Source organism: Triticum urartu, chromosome 5A, assembly GCF_056163025.1.
Source record: "Triticum urartu cultivar PI428250 chromosome 5A, HENAU_Tu73, whole genome shotgun sequence".
Classification (NCBI taxonomy): domain Eukaryota; kingdom Viridiplantae; phylum Streptophyta; class Magnoliopsida; order Poales; family Poaceae; genus Triticum; species Triticum urartu.
The window spans coordinates 122215948-122236955 of NC_141877.1; the positions used below are offsets into that span (position 1 = coordinate 122215948).

Here is a 21008-nt window from a genome sequence, read left to right on the forward strand (position 1 = left end):
GTTGCATGTTGGAGCGACGGGCGCACGGCTGATGTAAATCATCCGTTGAAGTTAGGTGTTTTTGTTGTAAAATTCGCTTTTTTGGTGATGTAAATTTGCATCTAGCAGTTTTTACATCATCTGCTCTAATAAACACAGCACTACCAGCTCAGCTGATTCGGACCTAGTCAGCCCCACATGTCACTCCCACAGACCTCCACCATCTGCCGTTGCAGCCGGGCCACCTCGAATGCCAGCCCCACAGGTCATGGACTTTACACCACCAACAAAACCGGTGACGCTTTCCAGACGAGAAATCTTCCGGAAATAATTCTCTCTTCCTTGCTTGCTCCGGCGTCTTATCTCTTCCCTCCCCCACCCCCGCGCGCAGCCTGGTGCGATCTTCCTCTCCCAGCCATCCAATCCCCAAATCCGCCTAATCCAATCTTATCACCAAATCATTCGCCACTACTAGCATGCTGCCAGCGCGCGGCGACGCAGTAATCGCCGTCGCTGCACGCGGGAGCGATCTTGTTGCTCCGGCCATATAAATATCCTGACTTCCTGGTCGCTGTCTCCCGGGGATTCGCTTCCGGTCCAGCCTGATTGCGGGGCGAGAGATTGGAGAAGCTGTTTGGTTGTGTGGAAGGATTTGGAGGAGTTTGGGAGGGTCTCCGAGGCGGGATACGTACGGTGCCGGGAGTCCGTGGAGGAAGGAAGGTGATTGCGTTCGGTGGCCGTCATGGCGCCAACGACGCACTTCACGCCGTCGCAGGCGCACGCGGCGGCCGCCTCCCACCACCCTGCCGCGGCGGCGGCGGCGGCCCCCGCCACGGCCACGGCCCGGCTGCATGCGTCGGCGTCCGCGTCGGCTCCTGCCGCGGCGGCGGCGCTTTGCCCGCCCTTCCTCGCGGCGGGGTCCCACTCCGTGGCCTGCCCGCCCGTCCAGAACCCGATATTTAGTGGCCCGGCCGCGCCATGGGCGGTGCAGCCCCAGCGCGCCGCTGTAGGGGCGCTTGGCCCTGAGTTCAGGCGGGCGCGCTCCACGAAGAACATCTCCAAGCGCAACAACCGTGGGGCGGGTGGCCAGGACCGCGGCGGGCGCACGTCCTCAGCTGCTGCTGGGCGCTGTGTTGACAAGCTGCTCCGTGTTGCCCCTGATGACCGGCGCGCGCTCGGCGCATCGCTTTCCTCTTTCCGGGGAGAGCTGGTTGGTCCTGATGATTACTGCCATGTCCTTCGGGAGCTCGGCGACAGGGACAAATCTGCAGTCCGTGCGCTTGAGGTGTTCCACGCTGCATTGCCCCTTGTTGGCAATGGCTCCGTCGATAAAGGCAAGCTTTTGACTGCCACAATCGGTGCACTCGGCAAGATGGGGCGACCAGACCTTGCAAGAAGAGGTTTTGATGCTGGCATTGCAGGGGGTTATGGCAAAACGGTGTTTGCATACTCAGCGCTCATATCAGCATATGCGAGGAGTGGTCTTGCGACCGAGGCCATGGGGGTGCTTGAGTCGATGAAGGGTGCAGGCTTGCGGCCTACCACAGTTACGTACAATGCGGTGATTGATGCATGTGGGAAAGGGGGTGTTGACCTCAGGTTCACGCTCGGATATTTTCGTCAGATGCTACGGGATGGGCTCTGTCCCGACCGGAAGACTTTCAATTCACTTCTTTCTGCGTGCAGCCGCGCAGGGCACTTGGAGGATGCCCGTGCTGTCTTTGATGAAATGACCCATCTTGGCATTGGGCGTGACATTTACACATACAACACATTTATCGATGCAATTTGCAAGTGTGGCAACATAGAGCTTGCTATGCAGGTTCTGCTGGATATGGAAGCGAAAAAGCTGAAGCCAAATGTTGTTACATACAGTACACTGATTGATGGATACTCCAAGCTGGAGAAGTATGAGGAGGCACTCAAGTTGTACGAAAAGATGAAGTCTTTGGGAATTCGATTGGATCGAGTTTGCTACAACACAGTGCTGGCTATTTATGTGAAGACCGGGAAGTATGCCGAAATTGCCATTGTGTGTGACGAGATGGAGGACTCTGGGATTGAGAAGGATACTGTCACTTACAATTCTTTGATTAATGGATATGGAAAGCAGGGACGCTTGGACATCGTCTCTTTCCTCGTCCAAGATATGAGGAGACGCGGGGTAGCTCCTAGTGTACTCACATACTCAACTTTGATAGATATCTATTCAAAAGCGGGAATGCACGGAGATGCATTTAATGTCTATTTAGATTTTAAGGAATCTGGCCTAAAGGCCGACGTTGTTCTGTTCAGCTCTTTCATTGACACATTGGCCAAGAATGGATTGGTAGAGTGGGCATTATCTTTGCTAAATGATATGACTGAGATGGGTATCAAACCAAATGTGGTTACATATAACACAATAATTGATGCATTTGGCAAGTCTAAGGTACACGCTGAGGAGGATCCTGAAGTTGGGGACATGGGCATTGTTGGGGTTTATAATGGCCAGATCATAAGGGCTGCTAATCCAGTGACAAGAGGACGCTCTGCCATTGATGTCCGGATGAGGAGGTCTCAGGAATTGTATTTCATTCTGGAATTGTTTCAGAAGATGGTCCAACAGGGTGTAAGGCCAAATGTTGTTACATTTTCTGCGATCCTGAATGCTTGCAGGTACATCTTGATTTCTTTAACTTAAGCCTTTTAATGCCAAATCTCTCTAATTCTTACTCCCTCTGTCCCATAATATAAGAGCGTTTTTTACACTACACTAGTGTCAAAAACGTTCTTATATTATGGGACAGAGGGAGTAGTATTCTACCACTGGATGCTTATCTAGCCATTTTGTTATTAATTTTGTTGTACTAGTTGAAAGTTAAAAAATTAGTGCTATATTATACTGGAAATTGTTCTCAGTATTCTGCCACTAGATGCTGTCTGGCCATTTAGTTCTAAACTTGTCATACCAGTTGAAAATTTCAAAATTTTGTGCTGAATTGTACTGGAAGCTAATTACCTTTTTCCTGTCAGTTTAATTTTTCTAAGTCCAATATGGATGTATGCTTGCACTGGTTAAATTTTAGCCTTCAGAATACATGATCTACGTATGGAAAATACTATTTATTTTACATCCTCTCATTTTTTGCTGGTTCTAGAAAAGAGTGTAAGCCGAAGATATCCTTATGTCTCCATATTTATTTTGGCCAAAACAGAAGTGTAATACATATGAGGGTTGAGTTAGGAAATCATGTTATTAGTACATAAATCTGAATTAGCAGAGTCACATTGCGCTCCTCTCCAACCTGCAAATCTGGTATACGTAACTAACTCTACGCTTCAATTTGGTTCTTGCAGTCGCTGTAATAACTTTGAAGATGCAGCCCTATTACTGGAACAACTTCGCTTGTTTGATAACTTTGTCTATGGTGTTGCGTATGGGCTCCTTATGGGTTACCAAGAAATTTGGTCGCAAGCACAGTCCCTTTTTAATCAGCTGGGACGCATGGATTCTCCAACATCGTCTGCCTTTTATAATGCTCTTACTGATATGCTGTGGCATTTTGGCCAGGTAGGATCTGCTCAAAGTGTACATCTTTGATTTAAGTATTGTGTTGATTCGCAAAAACAGAGATTTTGTGATGTTAAAAAGGTTAAATCCTTGAGTAATCCTTAGCAATTTATCGATGCTTAGGGGTAATTTTTATTCTCAACTGACTGGTTATATTTGAATAGATGAAATAGTATCATAGTAATACTTGTTCTTTTATATTAACTTTTAAGTGACTTGTGATAGTTTGTAATCTTTAATATTCCCTTGGTGTAGTGGATTTTGTCATTATCCTTAACCTTAGTATACATGGAATTTGATCTTATCTCTTGAATGAAGATACTCATGATATGTGATAGCCATTCTAATATTTCAATTAAACATTTTTTACGTAGTCTATTGGCATTTTTGGTTACTTTGGAAGTTGTTTTGAGATTTGTAGTAGTTAAACTGTCCTGAATTTGGTATTTACTGGACAGCTTGATATTTAATTGTACTAAACCATCTTCATATGTAGAGTAGCAAGCGTTGCATGCTATGTAAAATGTTCCCTGTTAAACTGCATACACAGGGCTAATCCATTTGATGAATTGAATGACAAATGTGTGTTCCTTCTTATTTTCAGAGGCAAGGAGCTCAGTTAATTGTGCTCGAAGGGGTAAATCGCCGTGTGTGGGAGAACACATGGAGTGAGTTTTGCTTGGACCTGCACCTTATGTCATGTGGTGCAGCTCAAGCAATGGTCCATGCATGGCTCCTGAATGTGCGCTCTATTGTCTTCGAAGGACGAGCTATGCCTGAGTTTCTAAGGTACTCGATGCTACAACTTATTTTTCTTGTGTTTGTTACATTTACGGTAGTTTTGTGTCTGTGCAAATGCAAAGGCTGTTAACTTTTCCTCCCATCTGTATCTGTATAACTGAAACCATGCTCTGTATATCTGTACAGCATTCTGACAGGGTGGGGAAAGCATAGCAAGATTGCGGGCGCAAGCACTCTTCGCCACGTCATCGAAGCACTTCTCAACTCAATCGGAGCACCGTTTCAGGTTGAGCGATTCAACATTGGAAGGTTTGTGTCGCCCAGCGTCGTGGTGGCTGCCTGGTTGAGAGAATCCGGCACCATCAACACGATACTCCTCAGTGACGAGCGTGCGCAGCGTGCAAGCCCATCCAATCTGGTGCCGAGGTTGGAGGCGCTGCAGTTGTAGCCCGTAGAGCACGGCATACCCCTGTAGCAGCGTTGTCTGTAAGCTCCCCCGCCTCTCCTTAGTTTGTCTTCTGCCTTTCAGAAGACTGTGTAGTGTACTATAGGCTCGCCGAATAGGAGCTTGTTTTGTTGTTGAATCCTGTTGTTAATTGGCAGTGTGCCTTTCAAGTTCCAACTCCTTTCATCAGGGGTGGAGAAAAGAAGTTTAATGAGAATCCACCCGATTGGCTCCCCTGTCCCTGATGGATTGTCGCTTCGTCGACAGCAAGGACCGGGAATCACTGCTCTCAGAGGGTCATCTGCAGCAGGTTAAGATGCCTTGAGTTCTTGTTTTGGTACTCGTCCAGTGAAGGCAGATACCTGGAGCTCTTTTGCTCTTGTTTCGGCAAGTGCCATGGATGGATGACGCTGACACCTCCACTGGCTGGTTTTCCCCTTTGGCTCGTGATGCTGCTTTACAAGATACAAGATGCCATCAGCTTTGTTGAAGATGCAAATGGCATCTCCCCGTCCATGAATGATGAGCAAGCAGCCTGTGGCTATGTGGGCAGCTCAAGTGGTTGGCTGACGAGGCGCCATGGAAAGGGCGAGCAAAAAGGCGTGGAGGAGATGAGCGCAATGTGTAGTCTGCTGATTCATTCATTCATTCACTTGCCATGGTTCCTTTCTGAACAATTGGACCTGGAGTGGGGCATTGTCAACCATTCGAAATGGTCAAAAAATTGGCTGGAAACTGTATATCACCGACACGCGACCCATTTTTTTACTTTTGTTTTCATTTTACATTTAATGGTTGGTTCGCTTTTCGCTATCATCGGTATTTGACTTCTTCCTCCTCGCATACCCCCTTGCATATCTGCCCTGTTTCTCCTAATTTAGATACTTTTGAGTCGTTGAAGCGACATCTTACACGAGGGCGGAGTCAAAGGAAGAGAGGCGAGAGCGACATTCATACCAAGGAAAAAGGAAGAACCGATGGTTCTGGTTTTGGTCACGGGATCGGTAAATGATCGGTTAGCATTGTTCGATTGATTTTCTCTTTGTGGGAAGAAATCAATGGTCCGTCGTTTTCTCTCTTTTTTCTCGGAAAAGAAATGGCCGAGAAGTTTGAAGATCAAATAAATTCAGGCCTCCTTTGGTTTAGAGGAATTTCATAAAAATTCTAGAGGATAGGATTTTTATAGAATTTTTTTCCTTTAAAGCCCTTTGGTTCATAGGAATGGATTCTTATTCCTACATAGAATTGGTTCCTATCCTCCACATTTCATAAGAAAATAAAAAAGAGCCTAGACTCAATGGAAAAAAAAATTTGGTGTCAACCAAATGACATCTATATATGTCATCTCATTTCCTACAAAAATCTTGTTCCTATGATAATCCTATTCTATGAACAAAAAAGGCCTCAGAGGTGTGGCTGCAAGTTGCAAAAGCCAGCAAAGAAAAAGGGAGGAAGGATTGCGTGTGGGAGCACAGCACCAGCACCAGCAAAATAGATGGGTTGCTTGAGGCCCATGCAAAGCTAATGATTATCCAGCAAGTTGGGAGGGGATATGCTCTGCTCCCCAAGCGAGCGAAGGGAGGCCATGGCAAACAAACTTGAATGACAGCTGAAAGAGATTGGTCCAACAGCAGATTCGCCACTATTTCTGGACAATTTCTACTTGTAACTGTTACTACTAGTACTAGTACTGTTTCTGGTTTATTATCTGGATTCTGGATGGAGAAAAGTGCACAGGAACTTTTGGGTGTACCTGTAGACGATGGTTGACTATTTTGTTCTAGTAAATACATGTATATAGTATGTATGTTGCAACATATGCAGTAAAATTGTCACCATCGCAGCTAACAATTATAGACTTTAATAGGAGGACAAAAAAAAAGCGGTGACCGTGATGAAGCCCTCATCATATACCTCACTTATGCTGTAAACGGAAATAACGGTAAGGAATTACTAATGGTAATATGTTCGCAAAGACTCCTTAGGTCTATTCATGAAATGTAAAATATATGAATTATATCTCAAAAGAGAAAAAATCCGATATAAGACAAGCCACAAGTTAATCAACTTATCTTGTTTCCAAAATTTTGAAATATACAAATAGTTGACTTTAATTTTTTTATAGCTGTTATGCATCCAATAATATAATTATGTGTGCATATCCTGCAGTGTTTTTAGTATTGATAGACCATTTTTTTAAAGGTTAGACTAAACCTCGACTTGCTTTGAAAAAGAGAAGAACACTTGCAGGTGACAAGAGAAGAGAAATTTGTATACCAATGTAGATTTTGGTGCTTATAGAAAAAGATCCACAGGTACACACAAACATTGACCTTGTTAGCAAAGCAACCACAAAAAAGGGGAGCACCCTTGTTATCCTATAACACTACGTTCACTAGTTTTAAAGAGCCCACATTCAATTGAGCTCTCCAATTGAAATAGGGTCACCCGATTTTGATTGGGTCAACAATTTCTTAAAGCTCTCTCATTCAATTCTTTGTATACTATACACTCTGCTTTCTAATTATTATGGCCTCATAATTAATTGATGTCTTCAATTTATAACTAGGTTACCTGATTTTGACCGGTCAACGATTTCTCAAGGAGCTCTCCCATTTAATTCTTTTAATTCCTAATATTTCCAAATTTTGAACCTATTTCATTCAATTGAGGTATTGAATTTTGAATTTGGTTTATGATTTTGACCGGGGCAACAATTTTCAAATAAATCAGCAGCAATAGGTCTATAAAAACATATCAATCCCGCGCACCCTCTCACCACCTAGAAAAAATAAGCGTCACCATGTGATATTGTAGCACCAATATAGCACATGCAACCACCGCCACCGAAATTTCCTCATGTAAATATATGTTGGTTAGCGGATAACACAGAACCACACCACGAAAGGCTCATCAAATAAACACATTATAAATAAAAATAAAGGGTATAAGCTTTTTGGAAAGTCAAATTTCGTTAACTTTGACCAAGTTTAGAGCAGTCGACATCCGCAATATTAAACAAAAAAAATGAAAATTCATTTCAGGATGAATCTAATCATACCGATTTGATATTATGAATTTTTATATATTTCTCTACAAGTTTGATCAAACTTAAAATGTTTGACTTTTCAAAAAAGTAATATGTCTTATATTTTGAAACAATGTGAGTAATCTTTTTATAGAAATTCAACAACACCAAAGGCGCAGGAAAGCATGCCCATCCCTTCTAGTACACATCATTTCCGCTCAAAATAAAACAATGTTAAGAGGTAGTAATATACTTGCAAAGTCAAGGGATGTTAGTACAAATTTTCTAGCCAAGATAATCAAAATTAGAGGTCAAAAATAAAATTGACAGCATACCTAAGGAAACCTTAACTAAGAGCATATGGAGATGTCTAAGCATCGAGCAATTTGACAAAGCCTCCTTTACTCTAATCATTAAATATAAAATAAGTATTGATCAAAGGCTTGGTTAATGATATGGAGTGCTCCATACCAATCAACAAGAAATGGAAAGTATGGCGATGAGTTACTTTAAAATTTTATTTGAAGTTGATGCGAGGTTGAATGCAGAAAAACCCGGGCATGGGCAGCCCGGCCCGAAAAACCCGGGCCAGGCCGGGTCGGGCTTGACATTCGGGCTGGGTTCGGGCTTTGTTTTGCAGCCCGAAAGATAGTTCAGGCCGGGCTCAGGCTTCTATTTTTCTGAATTTCGGGCCAGGCTTGCACGTGCGCGTACTAAAAAACATCATTCGGGCCGGGCTTTTGGGCTTCGGGCTTGATTTCGGGCCGGGCTCGGGCTTGAAAACATGGAGTATTTCAAGCTTCGGGCCGGGCTCGGGCTTGAGAAATGAAGGTCAGGATTTTGCAAGCCCGGCCCGAAACCCGGCTCGGCCCGATGTTTGCCAGGGTTTAAATGTAGATCATGTGGTGCCCTTGTTCGAGCGGCTCATCTCGGAGAAGTTGAATGGGTTATGTGCTTCCTTTTCACATAAGGAGATTAGTGATGCCATGTTCAAGATCGGGCCCTTGAAGGCGCCAAGGCCAGATGGGTTTCCTGCTCGTTTTTTTCTTCAGAATCATTGGGGCATCCTAAAGGATGATATTGTTGCGGCGGTGGAAAGCTTTTCTTTGAGTTTGGACACATGCTGGAGGGAGTGAATGTGACGACCACTGTGTTAATTCCCAAAGTTGACGAGCCAACAAAGTTTTCAGTGTTCAGGCCTATTAGCTCCTGTAATGTAATTTACATGGTGATTGCAAAATATCCAGTTTACAGGTTACAAACAATTATGGGGGACGTTGTTTCATCGGACTAGAGTGCATTTGTACCAGACACACCCATCACAAATAAAACCTTCATTGCGTTTTAGTGCACTCATTTTATTAAGGTGGAGACGGACCCCAATAAGAGCTTTTGTGCATATGTTGGACTTATCTAAGGCATATGGTAGAGTGGGTTGGATCTTTTTGGAGCGAGTGATGCAATAGTTGGGCTTTGATCATCAATGAGTGAGATGGATAATTTCATGTGTCAACTCGGTGAGATATACAGTTAATATTAATGTAGCCCGCTCTGATTCATTTGCATCGTCGCGAGGGCTATGTCATGGAGATCCCCTTTCACCATTCATATTCCTTTGTATTGTTGATGTTTTAGCACGATTGTTGAAACATGAAGTTTAGAGGACATGCATGAAGGAAATATGCCCTAGAGGCAATAATAAAGTTGTTATTTATATTTCCTTATATCATGATAAATGTTTATTATTCATGCTAGAATTGTATTAACCGGAAACTTAGTACATGTGTGGATACATAGACAAACAGAGTGTCCCTAGTATGCCTCTACTAGACTAGCTCGTTAATCAAAGATGGTTAAATTTCCTAGCCATATACATGTGTTGTCATTTGACGAACGGGATCACATCATTAGAGAATGATGTGATGGACAAGACCCATCCGTTAGCTTAGCACTATGATCGTTTAGTTTATTGCTATTGCTTTCTTCATGACTTATACATGTTCCTATGACTATGAGATTATGCAACTCCTGAATACCGGAGGAACACTTAGTGTGCTATTAAACGTCACAACGTAACTGGGTGACTATAAAGATGCTCTATAGGTGTCTCCAATGGTGTTTGTTGAGTTGGCATAGATCGATATTAGGATTTGTCACTCCGTGTATCGGAGAGGTATCTCTGGGCCCTCTCGGTAATGCACATCACTATAAGCCTTGCAAGCAATGTAACTAATGAGTTAGTTACGGGATATTGCATTACGGAACGAGTAAAGAGACTTGCCGGTAACAAGATTGAACTAGGTATTGAGATACCGACATCGAATCTCGGGCAAGTAACATATCGATGACAAAGGGAACAACGTATGTGGTTATGCGGTTTGACCGATAAAGATCTTCGTAGAATTTGTAGGAACAAATATGAGCATCCAGGTTCCGCTATTGGTTATTGACCGGAAATGAGTCTCGGTCATGTCTACATAGTTCTTGAACCCGTAGGGTCCGCACGCTTAACGTTCGATGATGATTTGTATTATGAGTTATGTGATTTGATATATGATACGTCTCCAACGTATCTATAATTTTTGATTGTTCCATGCTATTATATTATCAACCTTGGATGTTTTATGTGCATTTGTATGCTATTTTATATGATTTTTGGGACTAACCTATTAACCCAGAGCCCATTGCCAGTTTCTGTTTTTTCCTTGTTTTAGAGTATCACAGAAAAGGAAAATCAAACGGAGTCCAATTGACCTGAAATTTCACGGAACTTATTTTTGGAAGGAAAGCAACCCGGGAGACTTGGAGTCCACATAAGGGAAGCTTCAAGGAGGCCACGAGGTAGGGGACGCGCCCACCCCCCCTGGGCGCGCCCTCCACCCTCGTGGGCCCCTCATGGCCCCCCTGATGTACTTCTTCCGCCTATATATATCTCCATATACACTAAAACGATCGGGGAACACAATAGATCGGGAGTTCCACCGCCAGAAGCCTCTGTAGCCACCGAAATCCAATCTAGACCCGTTCCGGCACCCTGCCGGAGGGGGCAATCCCTCTCCAGTGGCCATCTTCATCATCTCGGTGCTCTCCATGACGAGGAGGGAGTAGTTCTCCCTCGGGGCTGAGGGTATGTACCAGTAGCTATGTGTTTGATCTCTCTCTCTCTCTCTCTCTCTCTCTCTCGTGTGTTAAGGTGATACGATCTTGATGTATCGCGAGCTTTGCTATTATAGTTGGATCCTATGATGTTTCCCCCCCTCTACTCTCTTGTAATGGATTGAGTTTTCCCTTTGAAGTTATCTTATCGGATTGAGTCTTTAAAGATTTGAGAACACTTGATGTATGTCTTGCCGTGCGTATCTGTGGTGACAATGGGATATCACGTGATTCACTTGATGTATGTTTCGGTGATCAACTTGCGGGTTCCGCCCATGAACCTATGCATAGGGGTTGGCACACGTTTTCGTCGTGATTCTCCAGTAGAAACTTTGGGGCACTCTTTGAGGTTCTATGTGTTGGTTGAATAGATGAATCTAAGATTGTGTGATGCATATCATATAATCATACGCACGGATACTTGAGGTGACATTGGAGTATCTAGGTGACATTAGGGTTTTGGTTGATTTGTGTCTTAAGGTGTTATTCTAGTACGAACTCTAGGGCTGTTTGTGACACTTATAGGAATAGCCCAACGGATTGATTGGAAAGAATAACTTTGAGGTGGTTTCGTACCCTACCATAATCTCTTCGTTTGTTCTCCACTATTAGTGACTTTGGAGTGATTCTTTGTTGCATGTTGAGGGATAGTTATGTGATCCAATTATGTTATTATTATTGAGAGAATTTGCACTAGTAAAAGTATGAACCCTAGGCCTTGTTTCCTAGCATTGCAATACCGTTTACGCTCACTTTTACCATTAGTTACCTTGCTGTTTTTATAATTTCAGATTACAAATACCTTTATCTACCATCCATATTGCACTTGTATCACCATCTCTTCGCCGAATTAGTGCACCTATACAATTTACCATTGTATTGGGTGCAAGCTTCAAAATGTCGGATATCGGTTCATACCGGTTTGGCTTTGACATATCGGATATTGAATATCGGACGATATGTAGATATATCGAAGAAAAGATGTCTAGTTTTTTTCATTATTCCTGTTCAAAACATTTATTTTTAGTAAATAAAATGTATGATGTGAATGCTTTAACCTGACACTGTTATATTCCAAGTTTATTAACTTGTTGATTAAGAAACTATTAAGGAAAGATTCACAAAATCCTTACTCTATTGTTAAAAACAATACGATATATATGCATTTGTATGAAACATTGTGCATGACTTTGATAATATATATTGAATTTATAAATGCATAATCTTATTTCACTGCATTCTAAGAAATAATTGTTGTCATCTACATATCGTTCTATATCGGTGGACATATTGGGCTAGATATCGGCCACATCAGTTGATATTTTGGTCCATATCAGATGATATGTGTGAAAATGATATTTACGAAATGATATGTCATGTTTATATCGGTAGAGCCCCGAAAGTGATATATCGGCCTAGATATCGGTCGTATCAGCCTAGATTTAAAAGCTTGATTGGGTGTGTTGGGGACACAAGAGACTCTTTGTTATTTGGTTACAGGGTTTCTTGAGAGAGACCATCTTCATCCTACGCCTCCTACGGATTGATAAACCTTAGGTCATCCACTTGAGGGAAATTTGCTACTGTCCTACAAACCTCTGCACTTGGAGGCCCAACAACATCTACAAGAAGAAGGTTGTGTAGTAGACATCAAGCTCTTTTCTGGCGCCGTTGCCGGGGAGGTGAGTGCTTGAAGGTATATCTTTAGATCTTGCAATCGAATCTTTTTGTTTCTTGTTTTAGCACTAGTTTAGTTTATAAAAGAAAACTATAAAAATGGAATTGAGTTTACCTCATACGCTTCATCTTTTTAATATCTTTCGTGAGTATGATGGAAAGGAAAATTGTGCTCAAATGCTAGAAGAAGAATTACATAGAATACTTGGCATAAAATATGTGAATGATGAGCATGATTGCAATGTTGTTAGTACGAATTCTTTGAATATCCATGATACTAATGATGATTGCACTAGTTATGATGAAAATGTCTCCTATAAACATGTCAATTTTTGTGGAGTGCATTGGGTTTGTAAGTACACACCAAAAAGGGAAGATAGATATTGCAAGAAGCATAAGTACTTAGAAACTAAATTGTTGCAAGAAATACTAGATGATTGTGCTGAAAATTTAAATTTTCTTGGCCGTACTTGTGGACTTTGCAATGAACAGGGTCATTTAGCTATCCGATGCAAATTGTTCCATGATCTAATCGTGTCCAAAAATTGTGATGACTTGATTTCCCTTGCACATTATAATGAACTTAGTTTGCTTATGGGTTATGAAGAAATGAAACGTATAACTAAGGACATTCCATAATTTGCCCTTGATAGAGTTCTTAATTTTGATCTAGAGGAAATTTATATGTATTGTGCGGTGAATTGTATTGAAAATCCTTATATTGCCAACTAGATAAAGAAAAGAAAACAAATAGAAGATGAAGAGAATACTAATGAAAGGGAAGAGACTTCCGAATATCCTCCTATTATTTCTGATGATGAATCAGGTAACGAGGAGGAGCCTCCTATTCAACCAATCTCATTATTAAGGAGCTCCAAAAATAGGATTGAACCCACACATGATGTGGTGAAGAAGAAGAAGAAAAGAAAAAGAAAGAGAGGTAAAAAGATATCTCTCCCAAATAATGCAGCTCCTATTACTATTGTGCCTCATGAAAATATAATTGTGGCAGATAATGATACTTCTTATGATCTTGAAAATCTTTTTGGCACTTGCTTGGAAGAATATGATAATTGCTATACTATTGGTGCTATCTATACTATTAATGATGAGAGTGATTTATTTTATGATATGAAAAGGCCCAAGCTTGGGGATGCTATGTTTGATGAAGATGATGTTTTTGAGAATATATTTGCTGCAATTAATGTTTGTCCCAAGCTTGGGGATGGTACGCTTAATGAAGATGATATTTTTAGTTTCCCAAGTTTTGATATGCAAATTTATAATGATGATAGCATGCCTCCTACTTATGATAATTCTTGTGATGATACATATGATATAAAAGTAGTGATTATATTTATAAAACTTGTCATGATTATGATTACCCCTTTTCTGAACATTACTCTTTTAATGTGGAAACAATTTATAGTATTCGAGTCTCTTATGATACTCCCACTATTCCGAATGAGAAGAATTTTGCTTATGTGGAGAGTAATAAAAATTCTATGTTTATGCATCATGAAAATAATGCTTTATGTGCTGGTTATATTTTTGAATTCATTCATGATGCTACTGAAAATTATTATGAGGGAGGAATATATGCTTGTAGGAGTTGCAATAATATCAAGTTTCCTCTCTATGTGCTTAAAGTTTTGAAGTTATGCTTGTTTTACCATCCTATGCAAGTTGATTCTTGTTTCCATAAGTTGTTTGCTCACAAAATCCCTATGCATAGAAAATGGGTTAGACTTAAATGTGTTATTCATATTCTTCATTATGCTCTCTTTATATTTCAATTCTTATTCTTTATGTGAGCATCGTTCAAATCATCATGCCTAGCTAGGGGCGTTAAACGATAGCGCTTGTTGGGAGGCAACCTAATTTTATTTTTATTCCATGCTTTTTGCTCCTGTTTAGTAATAAATAAATTATCTAGCTTCTGTTTTGGCTGTGTTTTTTGTGTTTAATTAGTGTTTGTGCCAAGTAGAACCTTTGGGAAGACTTGGGAAAAGTCTTGTTGATCATGCGGTAAAAAAACAGAAACTTTAGCGGTCACGAGAATTGCTGCCATTTTTATTTGGAAAGTGCTATTTAATTAATTATTTTAGCAGATGATTAATATATAAATTCCTCAAGTCCAGCAATTTATTTTAGAATTTTATGATTTCCAAAAGTATACGTTTGATCTAGATTACTACAGACTGTTCTGTTTTTGACAGATTCTGTGTTTCATGTGTTGTTTACTTATTTTGATGAATCTATGGCTAGTAAAAGAGTTTATAAACCATAGAAAAGTGGAATACAGTAGGTTCAAAACCAATATAAATAAAGAATGAGTTCATTACAGTACCTTGAAGTGGTGATTTATTTTCTTATACTAACGGAGCTTACGAGTTTTCTGGTAAGTTTTGTGTTGTGAAGTTTTCAAGTTTTGGCTAAGGATTCGATGGACTATGGAATAAAGAGTGGCAAGAGTCTAAGCTTGGGGATGCCCAAGGCATCCCAAGATAATATTCAAGGATAGCCAAGAGCCTAAGCTTGGAGATGCCCCGTAAGGCATCCCCTCTTTCGTCTTCGTTCATCGGTAACTTTACTTGGAGCTATATTTTTGTTCGCCACATGATATGTGTTTTGTTTGGATCGTCATTTTATTTTATTTAGTTTTGCTTGCTGTTTGAATAAAATACCAAGATCTGAAATTATTAAATGTTAGAGAGTCTTCACATAGCTGCATAATTATTCGACTACTCATTGATCTTCACTTATATTTTTCGGAGTTGATAACGACCGAACCTCGTGGCGAGATCCGATCCGTTGTTGCGGCCCGACCTTTCACGACACTCCTCCTTCAGCGGTAGTAACCTCTCGCCCGCGCACGCGATGTACGTGAAGTAGAGGGATTGAACTTTACGGTCCAGCACGGGAAATCCAATCTTGACGATGGTACTCACGCAAAAATCGCAACAAAGATGTTTTCTAAAGCTTCCTCAAAACTTAGGGATTTTTAGACGGCTTCCCCCAAAACTCGATACGGGTATTTACCATAAAAACACATCGTGTTTATTCATAAAATATAACCTATGTATTACATGGCCGCACCTGGCTTTATATAAGAGCCAACTATAACTAGACTTAGAATGCAAGAAAACACACGTATGTAAATAAACTGGACAACTCTGCCTTTTACATCTCGGCCGAATTTAATTATATAAACTATAATTTGGTGCGGCATGTTAATCTGATTTGATGAAGGTGGGCCCCAGCCCAAGTTGGACAAAGAGAACATATCACGTAACAGTTTACAAGTCCTCCGTCCTGCAAACTCTCGGTGTGGCAGAAATAAAAATAAGTAACGCCTCCTCCTATTCTTTTTGAACGAACGTGACTTCCCGTAGTTCTCAAACAGGACCTCTTCAAGACTATATCCACCAACGTGACTGACCCAGACTTCATGCTTCTCATGCATGCATGGATGTACGCATATGCATCCAAGTTCCATTGTACGTTTACTAGCAATTTCTTGATCTATATGTATATACTTCGGTACATATGTGTCATCTGTTTTCAAACTTGGCTGTAGATACTCTGATGTATATGCAGCGTATTTTCGGTGAACACCGGCTTCAGGCAAAACATCAAGGACCTCAGTTTTTATATTACAACAGGTCGTATCATCCTCTCCTCCTTGAAACAAAACCATCCTCGATTTTGAGTTGACCTCTTCCTTATTTAATTGAATAACAACCGCAAAAATTTCAGCAACTTCGACCTTCTTCTCTTCTTCTTCTTGCTGTTTTATCTTCTCAAGATGTTCTTTCCTCCAAGAAATAAAACACTCCTCACCCACTGGCATGAGGCTGTACTTCTTACCCTTCTTGACAGTATATCTATGTGTTTTGCAATCATACGTAACATCATGCTCTTTATACCATGGCTCGCCCAATAACAAGTGACATGAAATCATAGGTGCCGGAATCACGTAGCATAAAACCTCGCAATTTTTTTTTCCAAAACGGTACCTTGGTTTGGTGCGTCACAGTGAGCTCTTCATGACCCCAATGAAACAAGTACAGTCGTGCTCGTGGTGCCATCGGTAGATCCAACTTCTCCACCATCTCGATGCTTGCGGCATTGATCAAATTCATGTGATCGATGGTCATGGCACATGATCTCTCTCTTACCACCACACGGGTGTGAAAAAGCCCAGTCCAACGACTTTCCTCCTCCAACTGAAATCCATAGCTTAACTTACTGAATAACAATGCACTCGCCATCTTCTTCATAGTGTCGTGAACAACATGATGCTCTGAATACCACCTGATATCGACCGAACCTCGTGGCGAGATCCGATCCGTTGTTGCAGCCCGACCTTTCACGACACTCCTCCTTCAGCGGTAGTAACCTCTCGCCCGCGCACGCGATGTACGTGAAGTAGAGGGATTGAACCTTACGGTCCAGCACGAGAAAACCAATCTTGACGATGGTACTCATGCAGAAATCGCAACAAAGATGTTTTCTAAAGCTTCCTCAAAACTTAGGGATTTTTAGACGGCTTCCCCCAAAACTCGATACGGGTATTTACCATAAAAACACATCGTGTTTATTCATAAAATATAACCTATGTATTACATGGCCGCACCTGGCTTTATATAAGAGCCAACTATAACTAGACTTAGAATGCAAGAAAACACACGTACGTAAATAAACTGGACAACTCTGCCTTTTACATCTCGGCCGAATTTAACTATATAAACTATAATTTGGTGCAGCATGTTAATCTGATTTGATGAAGGTGGGCCCCGGCCCAAGTTGGACAAAGAGAACATATCATGTAACAGTTTACAAGTCCTCCGTCCTGCAAACTCTCGGTGTGGCAGAAATAAAAATAAGTAACGCCTCCTCCTATTCTTTTTGAACGAACGTGACTTCCCATAGTTCTCAAACAGGACCTCTTCAAGACTATATCCACCAACGTGACTGACCCAGGCTTCATGCTTCTCATGCATGCATGGATGTACGCATATGCATCCAAGTTCCATTGTACATTTACTAGCAATTTCTTGATCTATATGTATATACTTCGGTACATATGTGTCATTTGTTTTCAAACTTGGCTGTAGATACTCTGATGTATATGCAGCGTATTTTCGGTGAACACCGGCTTCAGGCAAAACATCAAGGACCTCAGTTTTTATATTACAACGGGTCGTATTAGGTGTAGTTTGTTGTTGCTCTAGTGCTTCACTTATATCTCTTTTTAGAGCACGGTAGTAGTTTTATTTTGAAGAAATAGATGAACTCTCATGCTTCACTTATATCATTTTGAGAGTCTCTAAACAGCATGGTAGTTTGCTTTGGTTATGAATTTAGTCCTAATATGATGGGCATCCAAGAGGGATATAATAAAAACTTTCGTATAAAGTGCATTGAATACTAAGAGAAGTTTGATACTTTATAATTGTTTTGAGATATGGAGATGGTGATATTAGAGTCATGCTAGTTGAGTAGTTATGAATTTGAGAAATACGTGTGTTGAAGTTTGTGATTCCTGTAGCATGCACGTATGGTGAACCGTTATGTGATGAAGTCGGAGCATAATTTATTTATTGATTGTCTTCCTTATGAGTGGCGGTCGGGGACGAGCGATGGTCTTTTCCTACCAATCTATCCCCCTAGGAGTATGCGCGTAGTACTTTATTTCGATAACTAATAGATTTTTGCAATAAGTATGTGAGTTCTTTATGACTAATGTTGAGTCCATGGATTATACGCACTCTCATCCTTCCACCATTGCTAGCCTCTCTAGTACCACGCAACTTTCGCCGGTGCCATAAACCCACCATATACCTTCCTCAAAACAGCCACCATACCTACCTATTATGGCATTTCTATAGCCATTTCGAGATATATTGCCATGCAACTTTCCACCGTTATGTTTGTTATGACACGCTCCATCATTGTCATATTGCTATGCATGATCATGTAGTTGACATTGTATTTGTGGCAAAGCCACCGTTCATAATTCTTTCATACATGTCACTCATGCATCATTGCACATCTCGGTACACCGCCAGAGGCATTCATATAGAGTCATATCTTGTTCTACGTATCGAGTTGTAATTCATGAGTTGTAAGTAAATAAAAGTGTGATGATCATCATTATTAGAGCATTGTCCCATTGAGAAAAGGATGATGGAGACTATGATTCCCCCACAAGTCGGGATGAGACTCCGGACAAAAATGAATAAATAAAAGAGGCCAAAGAAGCCCAAATAAAAAAAGGAAGAGAAAAGAGGCCATAAAAAGGCCCAAATAAAAAAAATAAAAAAATGAGAGAAAAAGAGAGAAGGGGCAATGCTACTATCCTTTTACCACACTTGTGCTTCAAAGTAGCACCATAATCTTCATGATAGAGAGTCTCCTATATTGTCACTTTCATATACTAGTGGGAATCTTTCATTATAGAACTTGGCTTGTATATTCCAATGATGGGCTTCCTCAAAATGCCCTAGGTCTTCGTGAGCGAGCAAGTTGGATGCACACCCACTTAGTTTCTTTTTGAGCTTTCATACACTTATAGCTCTAGTGCATCCGTTGCATGGCAATCCCTACTCACCCACATTGATATCTATTAATGGGCATCTCCGTAGCCCGTTGATACGCCTAGTTGATGTGAGACTATATTCTCCTTTTTGTCTTCTCCACAACCACCATTCTATTCCACCTATAGTGCTATATCCATGGCTCACGCTCATATATTGCATGAAGATTAAAAAAGTTTGAGAACATCAAAAGTATAAACAATTGCTTGGCTTGTCCTCGGGGTTGTGCATGATTTGAATACGTTGTGTGGTGAAGATGGAGCATAGCCAGACTATATGATTTTGTAGGGATAACTTTCTTTGGCCATGTTATTTTGAAGAGACATAATTGCTTAGTTAGTATGCTAGAAGTATTATTATTTTTATCTCAATATTAAAATTTTGTCTTGAATCTTATGGATCTGAATATTCTTGCCAAAATGAAGAGAATTACTTAGAGAAATATGTTAGGTAGCATTCCACATCAAAAATTCTGTTTTTATCATTTACCTACTCGAGGACGAGCAGGAATTAAGCTTGGGGATGCTGATACGTCTCCAACGTATCTATAATTTTTGATTGTTCCATGCTATTATATTATCAACCTTGGATGTTTTATGTGCATTTATATGCTTTTTTATATGATTTTTGGGACTAACCTATTAACCCAGAGCCCAGTGCCAGTTTTTGTTTTTTCCTTATTTTAGAGTATCGCAAAAAAGGAAAATCAAACGGAGTCCAATTGATCTGAAACGTCACGGAACTTATTTTTGGAAGGAAAGCAACCCGGGAGACTTGGAGTCCATGTAAGGGAAGCTTCGAGGAGGCCACGAGGTAGGGGGAGCAACCACCCCCTGGGCGCGCCCTCCACCCTCGTGCCCCCCCTGACGTACTTCTTCCGCCTATATATCTCCATATACCCTAAAACGATCGAGGAACACAATAGATCGGGAGTTCCGCCGCCAGAAGCCTTCGTAGCCACCGAAAGCCAATCTAGACCCGTTCTGACACCCTGCTGGAGGGGGCAATCCCTCTCCGGTGGCCATCTTCATCATCCCGGTGCTCTCCATGACGAGGAGGGAGTAGTTCTCCCTCGGGGCTGAGGGTATGTACCAGTAGCTATGTGTTTGATCTCTCTCTCTCTCGTGTTCTTGAGGTGATACGATCTTGATGTATCGCGAGCTTTGCTATTATAGTTGGATCCTATGATGTTTCTCCCCCTCTACTCTCTTGTAATGGATTGAGTTTTCCCTTTGAAGTTATCTTATCGGATTGAGTCTTTAAAGATTTGAGAACACTTGATGTATGTCTTGTCGTGCGTATCTGTGGTGACAATGGGATATCACGTGATTCACTTGATGTATGTTTTGGTGATCAAGGTTCCGCCCATGAACCTATGCATAGGGGTTGGCACACGTTTTCGTCGTGATTCTCCGGTAGAAACTTTGGGGCACTCTTTGAGGTTCTATGTGTTGGTTGAATAGATGAATCTGAGATTGTGTGATGCATATCGTATAATCATATCCACGGATACTTGAGGTGACATTGGAGTATCTAGTCGACATTAGGGTTTTGGTTGATTTGTATCTTAAGGTGTTATTCCAGTATGAACTCTAGGGCTGTTTGTGACACTTATAGGAATAGCCCAACGGATTGATTGGAAAGAATAACTTTGAGGTGGTTTCGTACCCTACCATAATCTCTTCGTTTGTTCTCCGCTATTAGTGACTTTGGAGTGACTCTTTGTTGCATGTTGAGGGATAGTTATGTGATCCAATTATGATATTATTGTTGAGGGAACTTGCACTAGCGAAAGTATGAACACTAGGCTTTTGTGCATATGTTGGA

At 41.2% G+C, this 21008-nt stretch overlaps 1 protein-coding gene across 1 annotated transcript; it reads left to right on the forward strand.

Annotated features, from left to right (window-relative positions):
* The first annotated feature begins 284 nt into the window (after positions 1 to 284).
* GUN1 (s uncoupled 1) lies at positions 285 to 4939 on the forward strand. The gene is made up of 4 exons (XM_048672721.2): positions 285 to 2637; positions 3319 to 3532; positions 4137 to 4321; positions 4460 to 4939. The coding sequence occupies exons 1-4, from the start codon at positions 722 to 724 to the stop codon at positions 4719 to 4721; spliced, it is 2577 nt and encodes an 858-aa protein (XP_048528678.2). The 5' UTR covers positions 285 to 721; the 3' UTR covers positions 4722 to 4939.
* The last annotated feature ends 16069 nt before the right edge of the window (positions 4940 to 21008 follow it).

Bases quoted from the DNA above. Each gene is read 5' to 3' on its own strand.
- GUN1 (XM_048672721.2), top strand. From the start codon at position 722: ATGGCGCCAACGACGCACTTCACGCCGTCGCAGGCGCACGCGGCGGCC. The intron at 3,533-4,136 runs GTAGGATCTGCT...TCTTATTTTCAG, and splicing joins TGCTGTGGCATTTTGGCCAG to AGGCAAGGAGCTCAGTTAAT. The intron at 4,322-4,459 runs GTACTCGATGCT...ATATCTGTACAG, and splicing joins GCTATGCCTGAGTTTCTAAG to CATTCTGACAGGGTGGGGAA.